At 35.8% G+C, this 21645-nt stretch overlaps 2 protein-coding genes across 2 annotated transcripts in view; one reads left to right on the top strand and one right to left on the bottom strand.

The window, feature by feature from the left end:
- LOC144968182 (glutamine-dependent NAD(+) synthetase-like) overlaps positions 1 to 13680 on the top strand; it is a 31394-nt gene extending 17714 nt beyond the window's left edge. Inside the window, exons 16-19 of the mRNA XM_078906273.1 lie at positions 27 to 155; positions 1522 to 1698; positions 2978 to 3139; positions 7678 to 13680. Of these exons, the coding sequence (XP_078762399.1) occupies positions 27 to 155; positions 1522 to 1698; positions 2978 to 3139; positions 7678 to 7887 (678 nt within the window). The 3' untranslated portion in view covers positions 7888 to 13680. The remainder of the gene's footprint in view (positions 1 to 26; positions 156 to 1521; positions 1699 to 2977; positions 3140 to 7677) is intronic.
- Positions 13681 to 13962: 282 nt separating this feature from the next.
- Positions 13963 to 21645, bottom strand: part of LOC144969619 (uncharacterized) — a 50602-nt gene continuing 42919 nt past the window's right edge. Inside the window, exons 13-15 of the mRNA XM_078908758.1 lie at positions 20864 to 20993; positions 19182 to 19354; positions 13963 to 16114 (exon numbers count right to left, since the gene is read on the bottom strand). Of these exons, the coding sequence (XP_078764884.1) occupies positions 15815 to 16114; positions 19182 to 19354; positions 20864 to 20993 (603 nt within the window). The 3' untranslated portion in view covers positions 13963 to 15814. The remainder of the gene's footprint in view (positions 16115 to 19181; positions 19355 to 20863; positions 20994 to 21645) is intronic.

The raw sequence follows: 21645 nt of genomic DNA, 5'->3' as shown, positions 1-21645 counted from the left end.
GTTGTTTTTTTTTTGTCTTTTCCCAGGATGACATGGGCATGACGTATGAGGAGCTGTCAACCTACGGCAAGTTGAGGAAACAATATTTTTGTGGACCCTACAGCATGTTCTGTAAGCTCCTGGCTGTCAGCAGTGAACAACATCCACCAGAAAAAGTAATTCTGTAACTCGTGGTATTTTTTATTTCCTCGTTGAAAATCTGAAAGAGTAAAGATGATTCACAAATATGGAATCAATATTAAATATGTAATACCGCCTCACAGGCATCATGTCTCGTCCACATGTTATGTGTTGCTATTGACCTTGAACCGTTGTAAAGCACTTTGAGCCGATTTAGCTCCATAATGTGCTGTATTAATTATCATTTTTTAATATGTTTTATTCTTCTTGTGTTTTTTTTTGGGGGGGGGTTTATTTGTTTTTTTTTCTTGTTTTTTATTAGTTTTTTGTTTTTTTGTTTTTTAAATAATCAAATAACATTTACTCTCTAAGTGTTCTCCAGAAGACAAACTATTCAAAAAAATTACGTGACAAAAACAAACATTTAATTATGTATACATATACATTCTCCTTGATTATTGACCTCTCCTTACACTATGAATATTTTTCATACCTTACCATCATTGTTTTTTCACACAATCTTCGACTAGATTTCAGTGGTGCCAACCCTATGTAAAAGATATGTATTCTTACGCATATTTGTTCATTGCACGCAATTTGCCGAGGATCATACACATGATTAGATTTCTATTTTTTAAGCATTGTTAACAATCATCAAGTCTTTTTATGTACTTACACACTTAAATCGGTTTTCTGACCCAGAAGTTCATATAGGGAGTTCAATGTAATATTATCTGTCTGGATCATAGCAGATTTATGGACGGATTCTGCAAGTTGTTACTATTTATATAGTCTATAAAGTGTAAGCTTATTCATTAAGTTAAATATTGATTGCATTATTGCTAGTATGGTCTAATTGCCCTTTATCAGATTTAGTGCTAATTATCGTTTTTGCAGAATTGTACGCATTTTTTTCAAAATCAAGCTCATTTTGGCTCTCCATTGTATCATTTTGGCTCTCCATTGTACACATTTTGGCTCTCCACTGTACACATTTTGGCTCTCCATTGTACTCATTTTGGCTCTCCATTGTACACATTTTGGCTCTCCACTGTACACATTTTGGCTCTCCATTGTACACATTTTGGCTCTCCTTTGTACTCATTTTGGCTCTCCATTGAACTCATTTTGGCTCTCCATTGTACTCATTTTGGCTCTCCATTGAACTCATTTTGACTCTCCATTGAACACATTTTGGCTCTCCATTGTACACATTTTGGCTCTCTATTTTACACATTTACATGGGCCAGGGTTGGCAGCACTGAGCTTTGTAATTATTTTCACAACTCTATCTGGTTGTAAATACAGGGGAATTCCACACATCGGCTAATTTAATTACTATATTATTTTTATGGCGTTTCTCACTCACGATCAATGGTATTTCATTTCCATCCACCCCAGATAGCGGAGAAGGTTCGTCATTTCTTCTACACGTACGCCGTCAATCGCCACAAGATGACAGTCCTCACTCCGTCCTATCATTGTGAATCCTACAGCCCCGACGACAACAGATTTGATCAAAGACAGTTTTTGTACAATACTCGCTGGCACTGGCAAACGGCCTGCATCAAGGCTGAGGTATAGAAATGAAGAGACAAAGAATGGACTATCTGTGGCCCAATATAAACAAAAATGAATATAACAGACTTTAAAAAAGGAATAAAATACCTACCAAACACAGAACGTTTCGGGCTAAAAAACCCCTTTTTCAGCCAACAACAAAATAAAAAACTTTTAAAAAGACAATGAAAACACGAATACATTACTAAAAAAAACCCAGATTGACGCTGGGAAACTTCTTTGCTGTCGATCTGTTATTTTTATCATGTATTTGTGTTTTTATTTTGTTGTTTTTTTTGTTGGCTGGAGAGGGGTTTTGAGTCCGAAACATTCCTGTTTGGTATTTTGTTTATTTTGAAGCTGTTATATTCATTTTTGTTTATTAGTTTGCATGGAATGGAGTGAATTTTATTATTGTTAACTTTCATTCCGAACTTGCATTAGGCAATATTACAAATTTTTTTTCCGACAGAAACAATGCTGTTAGTGGCCAGGAACTCAGTTCACACCTGATTATGGTGAGAGAATATAAGTAAAGAGCCTTTTCCAAAGACTCAACTATGAACCGAGCAAGGCTCGAACCCAGGACCTTCTGATCCGAAAGCGGGTGTCATACCACAAGACCACATAGCCACAAAAGAAATCGGAATAGGCAAATTGTTGGTTTCATCGTAAGGAATTTGACGATTTTCCTACAGTTGGTACGGAGTGGGTTCAGTTTTTGTTTTTTTAAACTATACATACCTGCCTACCCTTCTATTTTTGGTGAACTTATTCCCTTTTCACTCTTTCTTTTCCACAATTCCGCCATTGTCTTTAAAATTCCGATTTTCAAAAATGATGATAATGGTAAGAAGAAAAACAAATGGACGGATGTGGGGGGGGGGGGGGAGGTTAAAAGGTGAATTTTCTTTTTAGTGATTTCCAAAAGGGAGCTAAATAGGAAATTTAATTGCACTCTTTTCCCCCCTTCCCCTTTCTATTACCTAATACATGTGAGATATAGTTTTGCCATTTGGGCCCGAGTATTGTCTTTTATGTGTTTGGTGGCAAAGTTGGTGGTCATTTTGATACAGAATTATCCAAGATTCCTACTTTTCATCTCAAATTCCTATTTTCTAATATTCTAATTCCACTTTTGGAATATGAAGGGTTGGCATGTCTGTGCATAGGAAACTTACTTACTTACTTATCCGAAGTGCATAGGAAGCAAAACTCATTAAAGAAAAATTAGAATAAACAAAGTTCTCTCCATCCAATTCATTCATTCAGACTCCGTTATTTTTTTTCTACACAGGTTAGCCGAGTCAGCAAAATATTGGAGAGAATCGGGGACGGCACCGTACCCAAGCATGAAACATTGAGCAGCAATGGCCAGTCACAGTATGTCGACTCCAAGCCTGGGGTTAGTTTAGTCCACCGTTCTGGTGCTGGCAACCTTACTCATGACACCTCCTATGTAAGTTTTCCACTTCTTTTTTTTTTTTAAACCACAAAAACTTTAGCTTTTATTTTGAGCAATATCCACTAATTGTGGTCAAAATGCTTTACAAGGCGTTTTGAGCATGTTTAGTGGATATTGTGCTATATTAAAGCTCAAGTTATTTATGCTGTGTCTTCTATCCCCCATATCTGGTTTTCCCTTTCCATGTTGCTCTCTGTCTTTGTTCTGGATTGACATTGCTCGGCGTATTTCCTGTCCTGGCTGGGATCCTTAGCTGGGAGGGAGGCATTCAAATATGTTACGGTGCATGAGAAAATCAGTCGCTTGGTGAAGAGATTCGAGCTGAGATATTGCCTATTTTAGTTCGAAGGTCAATTTTTATCAAAAATGAGTTCTTGTCATAAATGATTAAATCAATCATTTTTATACATATTCGTGAAATATTTAAGTTTAATTGTCACTTCTAAATATTTTATTTTAATTATTTCTTACAGCTAGTCTAGTTGAAAAAGTATGAAATTTGAGAAAAGTCTCTCGATATCTTTCCCATTTTTAGATCTCGCGGACGGACATTAGTTTTCTAAGAATCCAGTATGTAATGCATATCAAATTAAAGGGGATTCCCCTGGCTTTCCATTGAAACCTAGTGCGCATGAATACATAAAGAATGCTGACCGTGAGAATCTCTGCGCATCCATGACCCGTCAATGGCCAGTCGAGTGTCGAGTGAAGTCGAGTGACTTCGACGAATCTGGGTCACGGCAGTTTGATGCACAAAACAATGCACTCACATATCGAAAAAGCACATTTTCCCCTCCAAATGCCTTCTTTATCTTTCCCTTGATCGACTCAACATATGCTTTTAATTAATGCACTTGTATTTTCTGCAAAATTCATTCAGACCTGTAAATTCTCAGTCAATTAACTGAAATCAGTCAATTCGTCAAATTCAAATATTTTTAAAAAGGGAAGAAAGAAATGAATAAAGAAAGAATTCATGAATCGTAGTCGATTGACTGTAAAGTTAACTAGGAATGTTCCACAGCCCCACGCATAGCTCATGGGCAGTTTATATTAATGATGGATATATATATTGCCAAGGCTAAGCGATGCTTTTTAGAATTGCTGTGTCTGAACACACCCCAGTGTATTTTCACACAGCCTTCGTGAAATTATTTTTTCACTTTCGAAACCTGTCGTAGCCAATTTTAACTGAGCCGCCGAGCGATAAATTTCACTGTTTCATCTAAGCCAAAATTGACCACATTTACTTGAAGGACAGGAAAAGTATGAGAAAGAAAAATTCGAAACACCGGAAGTTCGTTATGTAGACACCTTCAAATCGAAAGTTAAATGATTGCTACAAGCACATCTCGATTACCTCATGTTGTAAACAAACTGGTTGACCGTTTCTAAGTTTCTTCACTGATCGGGTACCTAATTACAAGGAACAATGGTAAGTAGCCTAATTAATTCCCTCGCAATTTAGTTTTCTGCCATTGCTTTGCTCAAGTGAGCTTGCTGTTTACCTTTCATTTTGATTCTTTGGATTTTACCGCTACGACGAATTACGAAGAGTTTCAGTTTCAGTCAATTTTTATAGAGCTCATTTACAGGTCTAATTCATGAAAATTATACAATGCCATAGTCTAGTCTTTGTTTACATTCACAACCTTCACATCCGCAAACAAAAATGGCACAGAAAACAACATCAGCCGAAGCCGCTCAAGTAGCAAATATTATCAACCAGGCCACTAAAATCTGTTTTGGGGATGTTGTTCGAAGCGAGAGTGCCTCCCAAATAATACGAGAGTATTTCAGCACCAGAGATACCCTTTCTGATTCTTTGGAAGACGATGATGAGTCGATATCTCTCGAACAAGAATGGGAGACACACACCCCCTTCTACTTCTGTCTTCGATTTAATCTAAGTTTGCACGTGTTTAATGTTTTAATTTAAGTTCAATCTATTAGAAATGGATTATCTGTGTAACACCATCTCCCTTGGTTTTGAACATTAATCAAGAAATTATATTTGAAGAGCTTCGATTGTCATGACAAAGACTGAGACTGAGAATGAAACAAAGTATAAACATGGCATGAATGACTTATGAGACGTGGAATAAATGATTTGATTGGAATAAATTGATCGTTATGCTTTAATTTGACACTGGAAGGAATTCCATACGGTCCTGTCAATTCTATATTTTACGTATACAACATAAAATACACATACATTTCCTCTGACAGAGGTGAATATGCTTGATTAAAGCTATCTCAACTTTGAGAGCCATTTTCTCAAAATAAGGTTTCCAGACCCTGACCCATACATCTGACCATAACTTCATGAAAAATCACCCGAATTACTTCAAATAAAGATTAAAATGCACAGGGGAGTATATGCTTTCAGAAAATGCAAAAAAATGCAAATCCAAAATTTTCACCAAGCGACTGATTTTCTCATGCACTGACGCATATATTATTATATTATTATTATTTCTTTTCCTTGTAAATCATATCTCTGTTACTGTTATGTTCTATTATAATTATTAGTTTTAAATACTGTATATTTTACTTTGTAAACATTTGAGTGTATCTTTCCCGGGTGGGGTTCCTGACCTCCCATAGTGGGCAGGGAGGCACTTACTGTGTCTTCTATCCCCTTATAATGTTGTTTTCCAACATGCTTTCTGTCTTTGTATTAGAATGAGATTACTTAGTTTTGTCCTGGCCCTGGCCAGATACCTTAGCTGAGAGGGAAACAGTCAAATGTATAGTTAGAGTCTTGGGAGATGATATTTTTAGTCTTGTAAATCATATCTCTGTTATGCACTGTACTGTATTATGTTTTGTTTACATGTTAAATATGATTTGTAAAACATTTTAGTGTATTCCTCTTAGTGGGGACCTGTGCTTGTGTCTGGATGGGATTTTTAGGTGATCTCAAACTAAGTACTTTGATAGTGTGCTCTTGGAATCTGCATCCCTTTCCTTTTTGAACCATTCCCCTTTGTCTTACCTTTTTCTTGGGTGCTTTAATTGTAATTCTAGAACTTTTTACTATCCCATTATCTTCCTTTTTACTGGCGCTGATATGACCGTAATGTGTTGCAAGCACCTTAAATTCCTTAAAAACAAACAAACAAACAGTGTATCCGTCACAGCGCGATCCTTTGTGCCTGGATAGGACTTTAAGGCAATGTCAAAATAGGTACATTGGTGGATTTATCTGTGGACTCCTCTGTTCCCTATGTAAACAGTGCTTTCAACTTCATCATATCTACAATTTTCTTCTATTATATTCCTTTTGCTGGTGCTGAAATAACCTAAAAGTGTTGTCAGCCCTTTAAACCCCCTAAAGCTGGTGGTTGGATGGGAGCATCACCCTTGAATCATATACCTATGATGTTCGCATGGGTGTACGATCCGATAGTGATGTCGTTTCTTCCTCTCTTTACTAGCCTATCCTGCTTCTTTGGTTTGTGATTGTATTTTTGACAGGGGATATTTTTCTTCTGTAAATCTTCTGCCTGTTTGTTCTTGGTTATTTATAATTTAGCTTATGATGTCTTTAGGTTATGATTTTGATTTACATTTGTACTATTTTTGTTAGATTGCTTGTTTTTTTGTTTCAGCGGTCTCTCATATAACCTCAATTGTGTTGGAAGAGACATAAAGCAACAAACAAACAAACAAAAAACCCCTAAAACATATAAAAACATCTTTCTTTTCTTTTGTTTTTTTTTTTGTCATTGTAAATCATCTCTCTGTTACCGTTATGTTCTATTGTAATTATTAGTTCTGAATACCGTATATTGTATATTGTACTTTGTAAACATTTGAAGTGTATCCATCATAGTGGGATCCTAGATCAATAAGATCTGTAAGTTATGTCAAAATAAGCACATTGGTGGATTGATCATGGAATCTTTTGTTCCCTATTTAAACACTCTGTCTTCCTTTTTCTTCAATTATTTCAACTTCAAATCTACAACTTTCCTCTATTTTCTTCCTTTTTACTGGCACGGAAATGACCTAACAGCTAACAGTATCAGAGGCACTGTATAACCTATAAAAACTCAAACGAGCATAGAAATTCTCTCTCTATTCTATTTTGAGATTTGTACATTTGACAGGATGTATCTTATCACTGTGTGCTCAGAGTCCTCTGTTTATTTAAGGGTAGATGCGTGGTAGAAATGTTTATCATTATTATTATTATTATTATTATTATTATTATTATTATTATTATTATTATTATTATTATTATTATTATTATTATTATTATTATTATTATTATTATTATTATTACTATTATTATTATTATTATTATTTATTATTATTATTTATTATTATTACTATTATTATTATTACTATTATTAATATTATTATTATTATCCTCATCATCATTATTATTTATTATTATTATTATTATTATTATTATTATTATTATTATTATTATTATTATTATTATTATTATCAGCTATTCAACAAAAAATTCATTTGATTCAACTTGATATGGCTTTTTCCTTTCTACCTCGTTTTCTAAAAAGCGACGTGACGGCATTGAGCAACATCAACAGAGGATGGAAATAACCCCGACTTCCCATACAATCTCCACGCTATCCCAACAGCCCCAGGGAGGGAAAGGCCAATTTGTCGTGGTGGCACGGGACCCACACAAACGTAACATCTCAGAGATAGAGATGTTTGGTGATAACAAAAAACCCAGGGACCAAGTGAAGATTGAGGCTGTTATTTAGATTGTTTTATGTTAAGTTAAGATTATTTTATCATCAAAGAAAATCCATTTAAAAAAAGAAAATACATTATTAGTTTACGAATAGTTGTTTATGTATATTTTCCATCGGCTGAATGTTTAAAAATGAACATAAAAGCTTCAACAACAAAAATTTTAAATACCAAACTCAGGATGGTTTGGGTTCAAAACCCTTCTTCAGCCAACAACAAAAACAATAAAAAAATTAGTACATCAGATAGATAACAGAGAAATATTTAAGCCACGTCCATTTCTGCAAGTAATTTTAAGATCCTTTACCCGCACAAAGGACATTCCAAATATTTCAGTGCTGTCTTTAACTCACTCAACCCTAACACCGACTATACCCGTAGTTTATCCGGGTTACTTTTACCCCATGCCTGTTTATTACATCATTCTGAGACAAATTATAGGCGTAGTATCAAAGCTAATGTTTTTAGTTTTTACATGTTAATGATAGTTAAATAAAACTATCTGCGTCCATGCTCATTTTTAATACATTTTTTCCCATTTTGAAAAGTGATGTTTTTTATATTTTTATTGTGTTTGATGTTGGTTGAAGAAGGGTTTTGAGCCCGAAACATTCCATGTTTGCTACTTAAAAATTTTTTGAACCTGTCATATTCATTTTTGTTTTCTGTTTTTTACAGTCCACAGCTTCTAGTGGCTTATAATTACATCTGAATAATTTTAGAATTATATAAATTGTAAAAATTGTGGTGATTAACCAGTTAAATGCCATGCTCTGGAAGGAAACGCTTTAAAAAATTTGGCCTGAAAACTCAGAAGACCTCACGAGGTTAACCTTAAAGTCCCAGGTTTGAGAGTTTTTGCCAAGATGAGAGTTATTTTAATCGATCGATAATTGATTGAGGAGTTTTCTGGCCAAATTTTTTAAATACGTGTTTTTCTAAAGTACGACATTTAACTGGTTAGAAATTTAGCTGCTAGTCTGCTATTTTATAAAAGATAAGTTTAGTATCTTAAACAAAGTTAGTCAAAATCCATTTTATATTATATTTTCTCCAAACTGCCTTACCTGATGTTTTTCCATCTGTAAAAATCACACTGAACCATTCATTTATATATTTACTTATCATGTTTTGAATTAGAAGTTCTCAGTGCTTTTACATTTATTTCTAATTTTTTTTTTTTTTTTCCAATTTCAAATCAAGACCAATAACAGACAATCTGCCAAAATAGGTAGAGATAAGTCACAGCGACTTACGACTGATTGAAGTTCATGTCAATCAAGACCAATAACAGACAATCTGCCAAAATAGGTAGAGATAAGTCACAGCGACCTTACGACTGATTGAAGTTCATGTCAGATAAACAAACATTTCACTTTTGCAGTGTTATCTGAAAACGAGCATTATTTAACTTATCAAACTTTCAATTTTATGTGCTTTCTTATACAGTTCACGTTATGCTCCATGAAAAATGACAAGATTGAAAGATACTAAGAGGGGGCCATTTGTCTGTCCTCCCATAGGGGACTCTATATTCTATACCTCTATATCTGTTTTCCAACTTGCTTTCTGTCTCTGTCTTGGAATCTGCATTCGTTCCCTATTTCTACCATTTCCCTTTTTTCTTGCTTTTTTGTCAAATCCTTTTAATTGTACATCGAGAATATTTTTAATATCCAATTTTCTTCCTTTTTACTGGCGCTGATATGACCTAAATATGTTGCAAGCGCCATAAAACCCTTAAAAACAACAAACGAAAAACAAAAGCTGAAAGCGTTAATCTCCACACTGCTGATTATCTGAAAATTATTGCTTACCGTTATCTGTGTGCACAGGTGAAAATGTTATTTAAGAAAGCAATTCCCATGTCCTTGGTGTAGCACATTCCACTGGCACCGAATCGCAGCACTTTCAATATATTATTAATCATCTTATATTTTAAGATCATTTATTGTATCAAGTTTGTCATGTTTAATATGAAACTCTGAGCTCAGCAAAATTTGATAATGACTTTTTGTTTTGTTTTGAAAATTTGAGAGAGAAAAAGGAAATTACGAGTATTGAAAAAAAAAAATAAGGGATAGTCTGCTTGTCGTTTAAACTGTCCAAATTATCTCCCTATGCATAGGGAACACTTGCTGACCCGGTGCTAGTCACATTTCATCTATATCATTTTCTGGTTTGTTGACTCACATTTGTATATAAGATTCATTTTTTTATTCTTTGATAACTATCATTTAAGTGAAAAAAAGTTTTGATGAAATTGACAATGACGATTGTTGTGGATGTTTCTGCTTTCCCCTTTGTCAACAAAACATGATGAATTCAACATTAAGGGGGAATGAGAGATGGAAGCCTGGTGTATCTTCTCATCTCTCATTCATCTTTAGTGTTATATTCCTTGTGTTTTGTTGACAAAGGGGAAACCCGAAACATCCACATCCTGTTTCTTTGTCAACTACATGTAAGCTCCCATTCTATTATGCCTGCTATTTGTTATTCTCGCTTCAGCCAACAGCATTTGCAATGGTTTTATTCTTGACAACGGCTTTGTGGTCTGGTGGTATGACACTCGCCTTCAGATTGGAAGGTCCTGGGTTTGAGTCTCGCTTTGAGCTGCACATAGTTGAGTCCTTGGAAAAGGTTCTTTACTCACATTCTCTATCCAAAAAAAAAATTAAAAAGTAATATCGCCTAACAGGCGCCATGTTTTGTTCGACATATTAAATGTTGCTGTTGCTTATGGACACCATGTAAAGCACTTTGAGCATGTTTAGTGAATATTGCAGTATATAAATGCTCTAGTTTATTTTGTTTGTTTTTTTAACACCTGTCTATACTTGGATACTCCTTGATTGGGAAAATATTAACAGTGGTTTTCCAAAACTCCCTAACTCCGTTTTTCCAATTTTGAGATATTGAGGATTATTTCCCCTAAAATTTCTCATTCAGTCTCTCATTTTATCATATTTAAACTTCAAATTCACACACATCTAGGGAAATTTCCTGTGTCAACTATTGTTTAAAATAAAATTTACATTTCAATTTTTCTCATGGATGGAAAATCTCAAAAAGTAGAAAAATCGACTTAATGAGTTTTTGGAAAACAGCCTTCATATGTAACCTGTACCTTCAAAACAGTAATAAATAAGGATGAATCAGGTGCTAAAAGAGGATTTTGATGTTTAAATGACAATTTTAGTCCTTGATGGTTTGATAAGGCAAAATAATTCTCCTCAATATAACATAAAAACATAAGCCAACTATAATTATATTTTTACCGTCAATTTGATTTATGCCATCTAAAACAAAATTGAAGTTTTATATAGAGCAATATCCACTAACATGTTCAAAGCGCTTTAGAAAGGGTCCACTGACCAACAGCAAAACGTGCGATATTGTAATGTTTTCCCCGAACAGAGACAATGTTTTTCACGGCCAGGTACTCAACTATGGACCGAGCGAGGCTCGAACCCAGGAACTTCCAATCCAAAAGCAAATGTCATACCACAAGACAGCATCTGTTCCCTACATGAACATGGGTGCCAGTTTTCCAGTTCATGCCGGAATTCCGGTTTCTCAAAGTCAAATACCTCCGGTTTCAGTGGGGCTGAGTGATGGGCCCAAGCCGGTGTCCATCACTAAATTTTTCAAAAAATGTTGAGGGAGTACCTTTGGTACTCTCTGTCTCTCTCTCTGTTCTTTGGCTCCCCTAGAGAGAGACAACTGCACTGTGAGTATTTCACTATGTATTATAAGTTGGTTTTAAAATCAAATTAATTTCCTCATTGTGTCAATATGTTTGCTGTGTAATCATTTAATAATGGTATAAAAACGCTGATGAAATAAGAGTAAAGTTTAGGCCGCATTTTCAGTAGGAACATTTTCAGGTTTGGCAAAGTGTTGAGATTTTAGTTTCAGGAGTCAGCACTTCTTCCTGCTGGCACCCATGTACATGAACCAATTCCCCTTCGGTTTTTTTTTCGGTTTTTTTTTTTTTTTTTTGGTACTTTGATTGTAATTCTAGAATTTTTTTACTATCGCATTTTCTTTCTTGTTACTGGTTTTGATATGACCTAAATGTGTTGCAAGTGCTGTAAAACCCTTTAAAACAAAACAAAAACAGGGTCAACGTTCAAATCTGTTTCACCAAAATGTATTCCCAGTTAAAGGAATGTCTTGCATATTCCTGCTGGAATTAATAGAGGATGTCACTTTGACATGTGCAGCTATGTGGTCTTGTGGTATGACACTCGGTTATGGATCAGAAGGTCCTGGGTTCGAGTCTCTCTCGGCTCATAGATGAGTCCTTGGAAATAGCTCTTTATTCACATTCTCTCACTGTACCCTGGTGTAAAATCAGTATCTGGCCCTTAACAGGGTTGTATCTGTTCGAAAAAAATTATAACATCGCCCAACAGGCTTCGTGTCTCACTCTACAAGTTACATGCTGCTGTTGTTCAGGGCCCCTTTGTAAAGTGCTTTGTGCACGTTTAGTTTAATGCGCTATATAAAAGCTTTTTTTATTTTATTTTTTAGGAACTTTATGAATGTTTACAAAGTTTTTTTAAAAACAAATTTTTAAAATCCGATGTACCATGTAAATTAGTTCTTACAACTCATGATGAAAGATTTTGAATCTTGGATTTTTACTAAAATCTTGTGAAATTTGCTAATATTTTATATAACTAGTTCTTACAATGTTGTCGTCATTGTTTACATTTAGAGATATGTCTAATCGTGTTTATTGAAAATCTTTCAATATTACATTAGATTATGTATTACATTAGATTATGTTTTTTCACTCCATAATACAGGATGGGGTTCCTGACCTCCCATAGTGGGCAGGGAGGCACTTACTGTGTCTTCTATCCCCCTGTATCTGTTTTCCAACATGCTTTCTGTCTTGTCTTTGGATGAGATTACTTGATTTTCTCCTGGCCCTGGCCGGATACTCCTAGCTGGGAGTAAAACAGTCAAATATATAGTTAGAGTTCTGGGAGATGATATTTTTTGTCTTGTAAATCATCTCTCTTTAATGCACTGTATTAAGTTTTGTTTCCATATTATTTATGATTTATTTGTAAACATTTTGGTGTCTTCCTCTTAGTGGGGACGTTTGCTTGTGTCTGAATGAGACTTTTAGGTGATCTTAAACTAAGTACTTTGATAGTGTGCTCTTGGAATCTACATGTTTTCTATTTGAATCAATTCCCCTTTGTCTTACATTTTATTGGGTACTTTAATTGTAATTCTAGAACTTTTTACTATCCCCTTTTCTTCCTTTTTATTGACCTTTAAAAAATATTTTAAATAGATATTTCTAATTGTGTTTATTGAAAATCCTCCATTGTTGAAACAGACTAAATGCTGTTGGATTTTTTCTCCACAATAAGTTTTATGTTGTTTTTTTTCTCCCTTTAGCAGATTGAAAAAGGAGGAAAACTTTGAAGGATTGCCTTTAACCCTTTAAGCTCCTCTGACTCCAAAATCGTGGATTTCCGCGGATCCGAGGAAAACCAGCAATGAGTCATGTTGTTTTTTCTTGTTTTTTTCCTTGATTTTCTGGTGAACTCTTTGTTCAAAGGACATCATTACAACAATTCGAACACCCAAGTTCCAACCATGACCATCCATGCGCAACCACAGGTTACAGGAACTGTTGAGTCAATCCATAAAACTGCTGATATCGTCATGCATTATATTTGTGATGACAGTTATGACTTGTTCTTGTGATGAATATCAACATTTGTGTCTTGATTCTGTGATACATTTTTTATCTAATTAAATATACTTTGTCTTAACCGTATCCCCCTCATCTTATTTTGTATACAGTCCCCCCTCACTGGGTGGGGCCCTTGGACCTCCCATGGCGGGAAGGAGGTCACTTGCTGTGTCTTCTTTCACCTTATAATCTGTTTTCCGTCTTTGTCTTGGAATGGTATTGCCTGGTTTTGTCCTGGCCCTTGCTGAACTCCATAGCTGGGAGGGAAACAGTCAGTATTAGTTTTGGGAGATTATATTTTTCCCTACTTGTACATCATCTAGAAGGGTTAGCCTGAGAAGGAATGAGGTAAGGTATTTGACCCCCTGTCGCGTCTATCGTCAGTACCGAATCTGCTACAGAATGGAGTGGATTTGATTGGATCGTGTCCGTCTGTTTATCCATGACGTATTGAAATCACGATGGGTTGCTTACTTATAAGTTAATGTAAACAAAACACAAAGATACAAAGTTGACGCAAGTGAGAAGGTTTCTTCCACAATGAACTTTGTTGTATTCAAATCAAATCCATGAATACGGTCTTGATTCCCCTCTCCCCCTGCGCTCTTTAGTAAGTTTTCAACAAAGGAAAAAGATGCTGCCACACCATAACCATTAGACCCCTCCTCCCCCCTCAACTCCACGGGTTTCCCGAGGGATATGGCCCATTACTCTTTTGGTTCCTAAATCCTTGGGAGTTGTATTTAACCACTCCTTCGAGAACTAATAATAATGATGAATAGGTTACAAGAAGATGGCATAACTATTTAATTTCAGTAGCAGGATGTATAGGCAGATTCTTAGGATTGCGGGATGTAAAAGAGCGAGGATGAACGATTTTTATTCACGACCAGAATATATTTAGACTAGCCATCACTGAAATCTGAAGATCATTTACACAAGGTATGTATCCAGTCCTTCAGTAGAGCGGTTTTACACTTCCAATGAAATATGAACAAGTTATAATTGCCCCCACATTTTTCTCCCCTATACTGTTGCCAAAATAAGAAGTCCATTGTTAGAAATGTGTGTAAACAGAGAAATACTCAACCTTTACAAACGATATTAAGCTTTAAGAAAGCATTTATATAATGATATAGAATAGGTTACAAAGGCAAGGGTGTCAAAATAGTAGTAACACTTCACTGCCATATTCTGGAAAGACGTGTATTAAAAAATTATGCCATGAAAATCGTCCCTCAAATATCGATCGATTTATATAACCCTCACCTTGGCAAATACTCTTAAACCTGGGACTTCGCGAAGTCCCAGGTTTGAGAGTTTTTGCCAAGATGAGGGTCATTTAAATCGATCAATATTTTAAGCACTGTATTCCTGGCAAAATTTTTCAGAATATGGCAGTGAACTGGTCAAACAGCTTTAAAATGAAAAAGAAAAGCTTAATACATATATTTCATATTATCATAACGCTCTAACTCTCTCACACACTCTCTCTCTATCTCTCTCACACTCTTATCTATCAATCTCTCTCATTCTCTCTCTCTCTCTCTCTCTCTCTGTCTGCCTGTCTGTCGCTCTCTTTCTCTATCTATCTATCTATCTCTCTCTCTCTCTCTCTCTCTCTCTCTGACTGTCTCTCACTCACTCGCTCTCTTTTATTCACCCTCTCACTCTGTATCTAAATCACTAATGATGAGAAAAATAGGCTATGGAGAAATGCCAGATGAAAACAAAATTTAAAAAATGAATTTGTGACGAGTCCTTGTCTTTTCGATTTTTTTATATATTATATTAACGTGGTTATTGACAGCTTGATTTTCTTTTGACACATCAAAACAAGAATCTGATGTTTTCTTACGTAGTACAAATCTCCTTCACTTCAGCTTGGCGTAAACAACATTAAATAAGATTTCTGTGTGACTGTCCACTTTGCCATCGCCAAGTCGAAGCAGACTTTGTTGATGTGTTTTGTGGTGGTTTTTGGTTTTTGACGGGGGTTTCAAGTGACACGAACATGGCTTGGTCAATATCTAGAACTTCGATGATGAAAACAAAATGTCAAAATATTTGATAATATTGACGTGTTTTTTTTTTTTTGGGGGGGGGGGGTGTTGATGAGCTTGCAGATCTCTTTAGTTATAACTTTCAATATTTTTTGTGTGTGAAACGTCAAAACATGAATCTGATGTTTTCTTACATAGAACAAATCCCCTTCACTTCAGCTTGACGTAAACAAAGTAAGATATCTGAGTGAATGTCCACAATGCCATCGACAATACAAAACAGACTTTGTTGAGGTGTTTTGTGATGATCTTATACTTGTTTTTGGACGGGGTGTCGCGTAAATTAGACATCACTTGGTCCGTTTCTGTAGCCTCTGATGGACGACTTGTTTCTGAAGGACTCGTCACGTCTTCAAAACGGTAGGTCTTCCCAACGGCCAAGTTGAAACCCGCTACCTTTCTAACCATGGTTTTGTAATTCTCTTGTGCTTTCAAATAAGCTGTCTCGTCCTGAAATAGATTGGAATAAAACAGCAATAAAGCACTGCTTTGTGGTAGACACAAGTGTGTGTATGAAAGGTGGCAGACAAAGCAAGAAAGAAAAATACAAGAAAAAAATCAGTCTCTCGACTGGGGATCGATCCAAGTTTGGCCGACTTGTGGTTGAATTTTATACCAGCTGGTAAACGTTAATGATCTACGGGAAGAATTTGATCATTATAAAAAAAAGCTTTATTTTCAAAGGTAAAGAAGAGAAAAATGTCAGGGTGGGGTTCCTGACCTCCCATAGTGGGCAGGGAGGCACTTACTGTGTCTTCTATCTCCTTATATCTGTTTTCCAACTTGCTTTCTGTCTTTGTCTTGGAATGAGATTACTTGGTTTTGTCCTGGCCCTGGGTGGGAGGGAAACAGCCAAATGTATAGCTATAGTTTTTGGAGATGATTTTTTTTTGTCTTGTAAATCATCTCTATCTATGTAATGTATTGTATTACTTTTTTGTGTTATATATAATAATTTGTAAACTTTTGTGTGTATTCCACTTAGTGGGGACCTGTGCTTGTGTCTGGATGAGACGTTTAGGAGATCTCAAACTAAGTACACTGATAGTGTGCTCGTAGAATCTACATCTGTTTCCTATTTGAACCAATTCCCCTTGTCTTACTTTTTCTTGGGTGCTTTAATTGTTATTCTTAAACTTTTTACTATCCCATTTTCTTCATTTTTACTTGCGCTGATATGACCTAAATGTGTTTCAAGCGCCGTAAAACCCGCACAAACAAATAAAAACAAAACAGAAAAATATATTTGTCTGAATTGAATGTCAGAATACACAACACTTTAGAGAAAAAATATTATAAAAGAACTAGAAGGAAAAATTGAAGGAAAAAAGGGAGGTAGGAATGAAAGAAAGCTGTCTGGACAGTTGAGACACAAGCAATGAGTGAATTGAGATTGGCAGAATATAAGAAGTTTGTAGTGGATGGTGGATGGTAGAAAGACTTGACAGATTGGCAGAATGTAAGAAGTTTGTAGTGGATGGTGGATGGTAGAAAGACTTGACAGATTGGCAGAATGTAAGAAGTTTGTAGTGGATAGTGGATGGTAGAAAGACTTGACAGATTGGCAGAATGTAAGAAGTTTGTAGTGGATAGTGGATGGTAGAAAGACGACAGATTGGCAGAATGTAAGAAGTTTGTAGTGGATGGTGGATGGTAGAAAGACTTGACAGATTGCCAGAATGTAAGAAGTTTGTAGTGGATGGTGGATGGTAGAAAGACTTGACAGATTGGCAGAATGTAAGAAGTTTGTAGTGGATGGTGGATGGTAGAAAGACTTGACAGATTGACAGAATGTAAGAAGTTTGTAGTGGATAATGGATGGTAGAAAGACTTGACCTCCAACCTCTGGAAAGAGAATAAACGTTGGTAAGGTAAGAAGACAATATAGAATGTTGGATAACAATGGGCTAAAGTAACAATTGTGATGATGGTGATAATGCTGATGATTCTGATTATATTGCTGCTGATGTTGATGAGGTGGAGGACAAGGATGGTGATAATGGGGAGGAGGAAGACAGTGATGATGATGATGAGGAGGAAGACTGATGATGATGGTTGTAATGTGGTATTTAAGGTGGAGATTAAATTTTAAAATTTTAGAAAACTTATGTAATAATCTCCACACCACACGAGCGTTTTACATAGGTTGTCAGCTCCTGCACTCACAGAATCATCCTATTCATTAGAATTAATTTATGCAAGGGTCTACAACACCTATGATTTCCTCTTTACATATTAAATGGAATTATTTAACAGCAATGATTATTGGCTCGTATAGCTGTCTTAGGATATAACCTTCGCAATACAATAAGTAATAAATTAAAAAAAACAGTTCCACTTCCACTTATAATTGACAATAAAAGTAACTGAGATTTATTCTGTTTTAAATAGTATGGAAGATGTTTACATGTTTTAGTGTTTATTATTCATCATTGGGCACTAACAAAGGGAAAACAAAACAAAACCACAATCTTCTTTTATTGTGATTCTTATCTTGGTAGCAGCTGAGATCCTTAGCTGAATTGACCGTCTCTCTGCTTCAGGTTCTAGAAGTGCTGTTTGATGAAAAGGTGTGAAGTCGGCCAGCTCTTCCTATGGCCAAAGCAGGAAGGGATGTGAATATGGTTTGATATAAATATAAACAAGCCGTCAGATTTCTCCGTGTTAATCTTCCTTGGCCTGTCTTCCGGACTGGAGTACCCTCTGACAGGGATATAATATATATATTAATTTTAAAAAAAAATATATATATAATATATATATATAATATATATATATATATATATATATATATATATATATATATATATATATATATATATATATAATGCTAACGCCCAGATAGCGTGAAATAAACAGCTGATAGGTACTCTGGCCTCAAGAAGTACCGGCCTGCGCTTGCTAAACAAACTAGCGAAGCCATGATACATGGCATTAAAAAATATGTTCACATTACATGTTGCCAAGTCATAATGATATCATGCATATCAACCTTATAGTAATAGAAACGTAAAAGTATGCAGAAAAAGACTGTTGATACAGACTGTAGATTAGAAAGAAATTTAAGAAATTTGACTCAATGTAATCCACTCACCCCTTATTAATGAATATCACACCACTGAACAGGATAAAATGCATCCGTCCTTTACGATATTTTTTTGGGAGAGAATGTCTTGTTGTAAGTGGCAGGTTTTATAAGGCCATGGGTTTTGTTTTGAAGATAGGGCGGCGGGCGTGTCTGCCAGATGTTCGTACTTAATTTTCATTGTCCGATATTGGCGGAGTTTGAGCGACTTCTCATCTAGGTGTGAAGTTTGCGTATTCATCACTTGGGAGTATTGCGTGAGAATTCAAGTAACACATTGTAGTTGTCGTCGGACGGTAAAATGCCATATTGATATTTTCCCCTTGTGACAATGATAATGATGATGATGATGAAGATGGCTGTAGTGGTAAAGACGGCGGAGAATGATGTGAACAGTGACAAAAATATAACCCAATAAAATCCCTTTCATACCTCCTCAGCGTTGTGCAGATAAACTGTAGCAATGCTTGCCAGTACCGACAGGACAGCCAAGGTCAGGAGAACCAACAGGTAGTTGGTTACAGCTGGGATATTGTCGGAAGCACGAGGGACCATCGTACTCACAGTGGTCAGGAACACAGACAATGACAGCAGGACAGTGATACCTGGGATTGTTATTGAAGAAGAAAGAAGTTAATTTTACAGATATAACCATAAACTCGAGTACGGTTTCCTCCAACTCCGGCTATGTGGTCTAGTGGTATGCCACTCGCTTTCAGATCGGAAGGTCCTGGGTTCGATCTCACTTGGTGCATAGTTGAGTCCTTGGAAAATGCTCTTTACTCACATTCTCTCACCGTACTCAGATTTAAAATGAGTATCTGGCGGTTGACAGCATTGTCTATATTAGTTCTACATGTTATGTGTTGCTGTTGATTAGGGACCCCTTGTAAAGCGCTTTGAGCACATTTAGTGGATATTGCGCTCTATAAATCCTTCTCCTTTTAGACGATACCAAATTTAGCTCTGATGACCGAGGTACCTATGGTTGAATAACCCGATTTTAAAAAAGCCATTTTCTCGACGTGTGACACAATCCACAAAAATGACGTCTATCGTGATACGTACCAACCTATTTTTGCGGTGGGCGGATGGAATTAGTTCGAGAAAACCGTGTTAGAGGAAAGAATGGAATGATAACAAAGAATAATAAGGAAAATAATCGGATCATTTGAATTAATTCGAGAAAACCGTGTTCGAGGAAAGAATGGAATGATAACAAAGAATAATAAGGAAAATAATCGGATCCTTTGAATGAATTCGAGAAAACCGTGTGTTCGAGGAAACCGTGTTCGAGTGTTTATCTTAAAAAGAAATTTATCTTCAAAATAAGCTGCGTATGCTGGGAGAATATTCTTAAAACTTGAAGTCTCTACCAAGATTGTTATAGTAGCACTTCCGTCGTTTAACGGACAGTAGCAATTGCTTGCTATCCTTTGGATATGACGCTAATCATCACATGAACACTGCTTTGATTGTGTAAAGGTTGCCGCAATCACGACACCCCCTGGCAAGGTATTAAAAAGAAGAAGAAAAATGCTTCTTAAGTCTCATAAGGCCCTTGGGGATGGAGTTTATCCAGTTTTCTATAGGCTATGTGGTCTTGTAGTTTGACACTCGCCTTCGGATTGCAAGATCCTGGGTTCGAGTCTCGCCCGTCGCATAGTTGAGTCCTTGGTAAAGTCTCTTTACTCGCATTCTCTCACCGTACTCAGGTGTAAAATGAGTACCTGGCCGTTATCAACGTTGTCTATGTCGGGGAAAAAATGTAATATCGCCTAACAGGCGTCATGTCTCGTATGTTTCGTGTTGCTGTTGGTCAGGGACCCTTTGTAAAGCGCTTGGAGCTCGTTTAGTGGATATTGCGCTATATAAAAGCTCAATTTAAAAAATTGCAAGGAAATTACCAATTGTTCAATACTCACTCTTAGAATAGGACGCTGCATCTATCCCAAAAGTACTTACCGCCAGATCTAGCAGACTTATCTACCCATTCATGGATGGGAATGGAGAAAACAAAATTAAATATCGATGCACCCGGGAAAAAACTGTTCTTTTTCTTAAATGAGCGCTCTACAACTGAGCTAACGGGAGACTTACATTGGAGTACCTACCATATGAAATCTTCTCCCCCGACTCATCAGGGATGAGAAAGACGAAGTTGTTGAGAAATGACAACATGAGGACTGGGAGAATGAGGTTGATGACGTAGTAACTGGATCGCCTGCTCACTTTAATGGACAACTGGCACAGAAAGAATGAGAAACACATTTTAAAAAAATAATTTTAATTGATTTTGTCAATGAAATCTCATCCTTGAAGGCAATCGTGTTGATAATGGTAATTATAATGTTGATGACAGTAACGATAATGATAGTGATGGTGGTAATAGTGGAAATGATAATGGTTATGATGATGGTGATGGTGATGGTAATAATAATAATAATAATAATAATAATAATAATAATAATAATAATAATAATAATAATAATAATAATAATAATAATAATAAATTTTAATGGAGCTTTTATATAGCGCAAAATCCACTAAGTGTGCTCAAAGCGCTTTATACTGCAGTCTTCTGAAAAAAACAACACGTGTTTATAATTTTGGCTAAAAAAAACTTGTTCTTTGAATATGGATTGATTCGAATGAACCGACGTGTACATATATGAAGGTCTGATATCCGAATATGTTTATGGGCCTAGTTTAATATTGTTGTAATGGACAATATTTTGCGTCATTTGTTTTATATTTCCATAACAATAATGAGGCCATAAGGAATTGGGTTATTAGACCTGCAAATAAGTGCATGTCTTGACAGAACTCTCAAACCTGGGACTTCGAAAAGGTTTGAGATTTTCAGACAAGGTGAAGGTTATTTAAATCGATTGAC

This window comes from Berghia stephanieae, chromosome 3 (assembly GCF_034508935.2).
Source record: "Berghia stephanieae isolate SIO BIC M18660-M18661 chromosome 3, UCSD_Bste_1.3, whole genome shotgun sequence".
Taxonomy (NCBI): Eukaryota; Metazoa; Mollusca; class Gastropoda; order Nudibranchia; family Aeolidiidae; genus Berghia; species Berghia stephanieae.
Note: the sequence above shows the minus strand (reverse complement) of the source record. Positions and strands in the feature narration are given on the sequence as shown.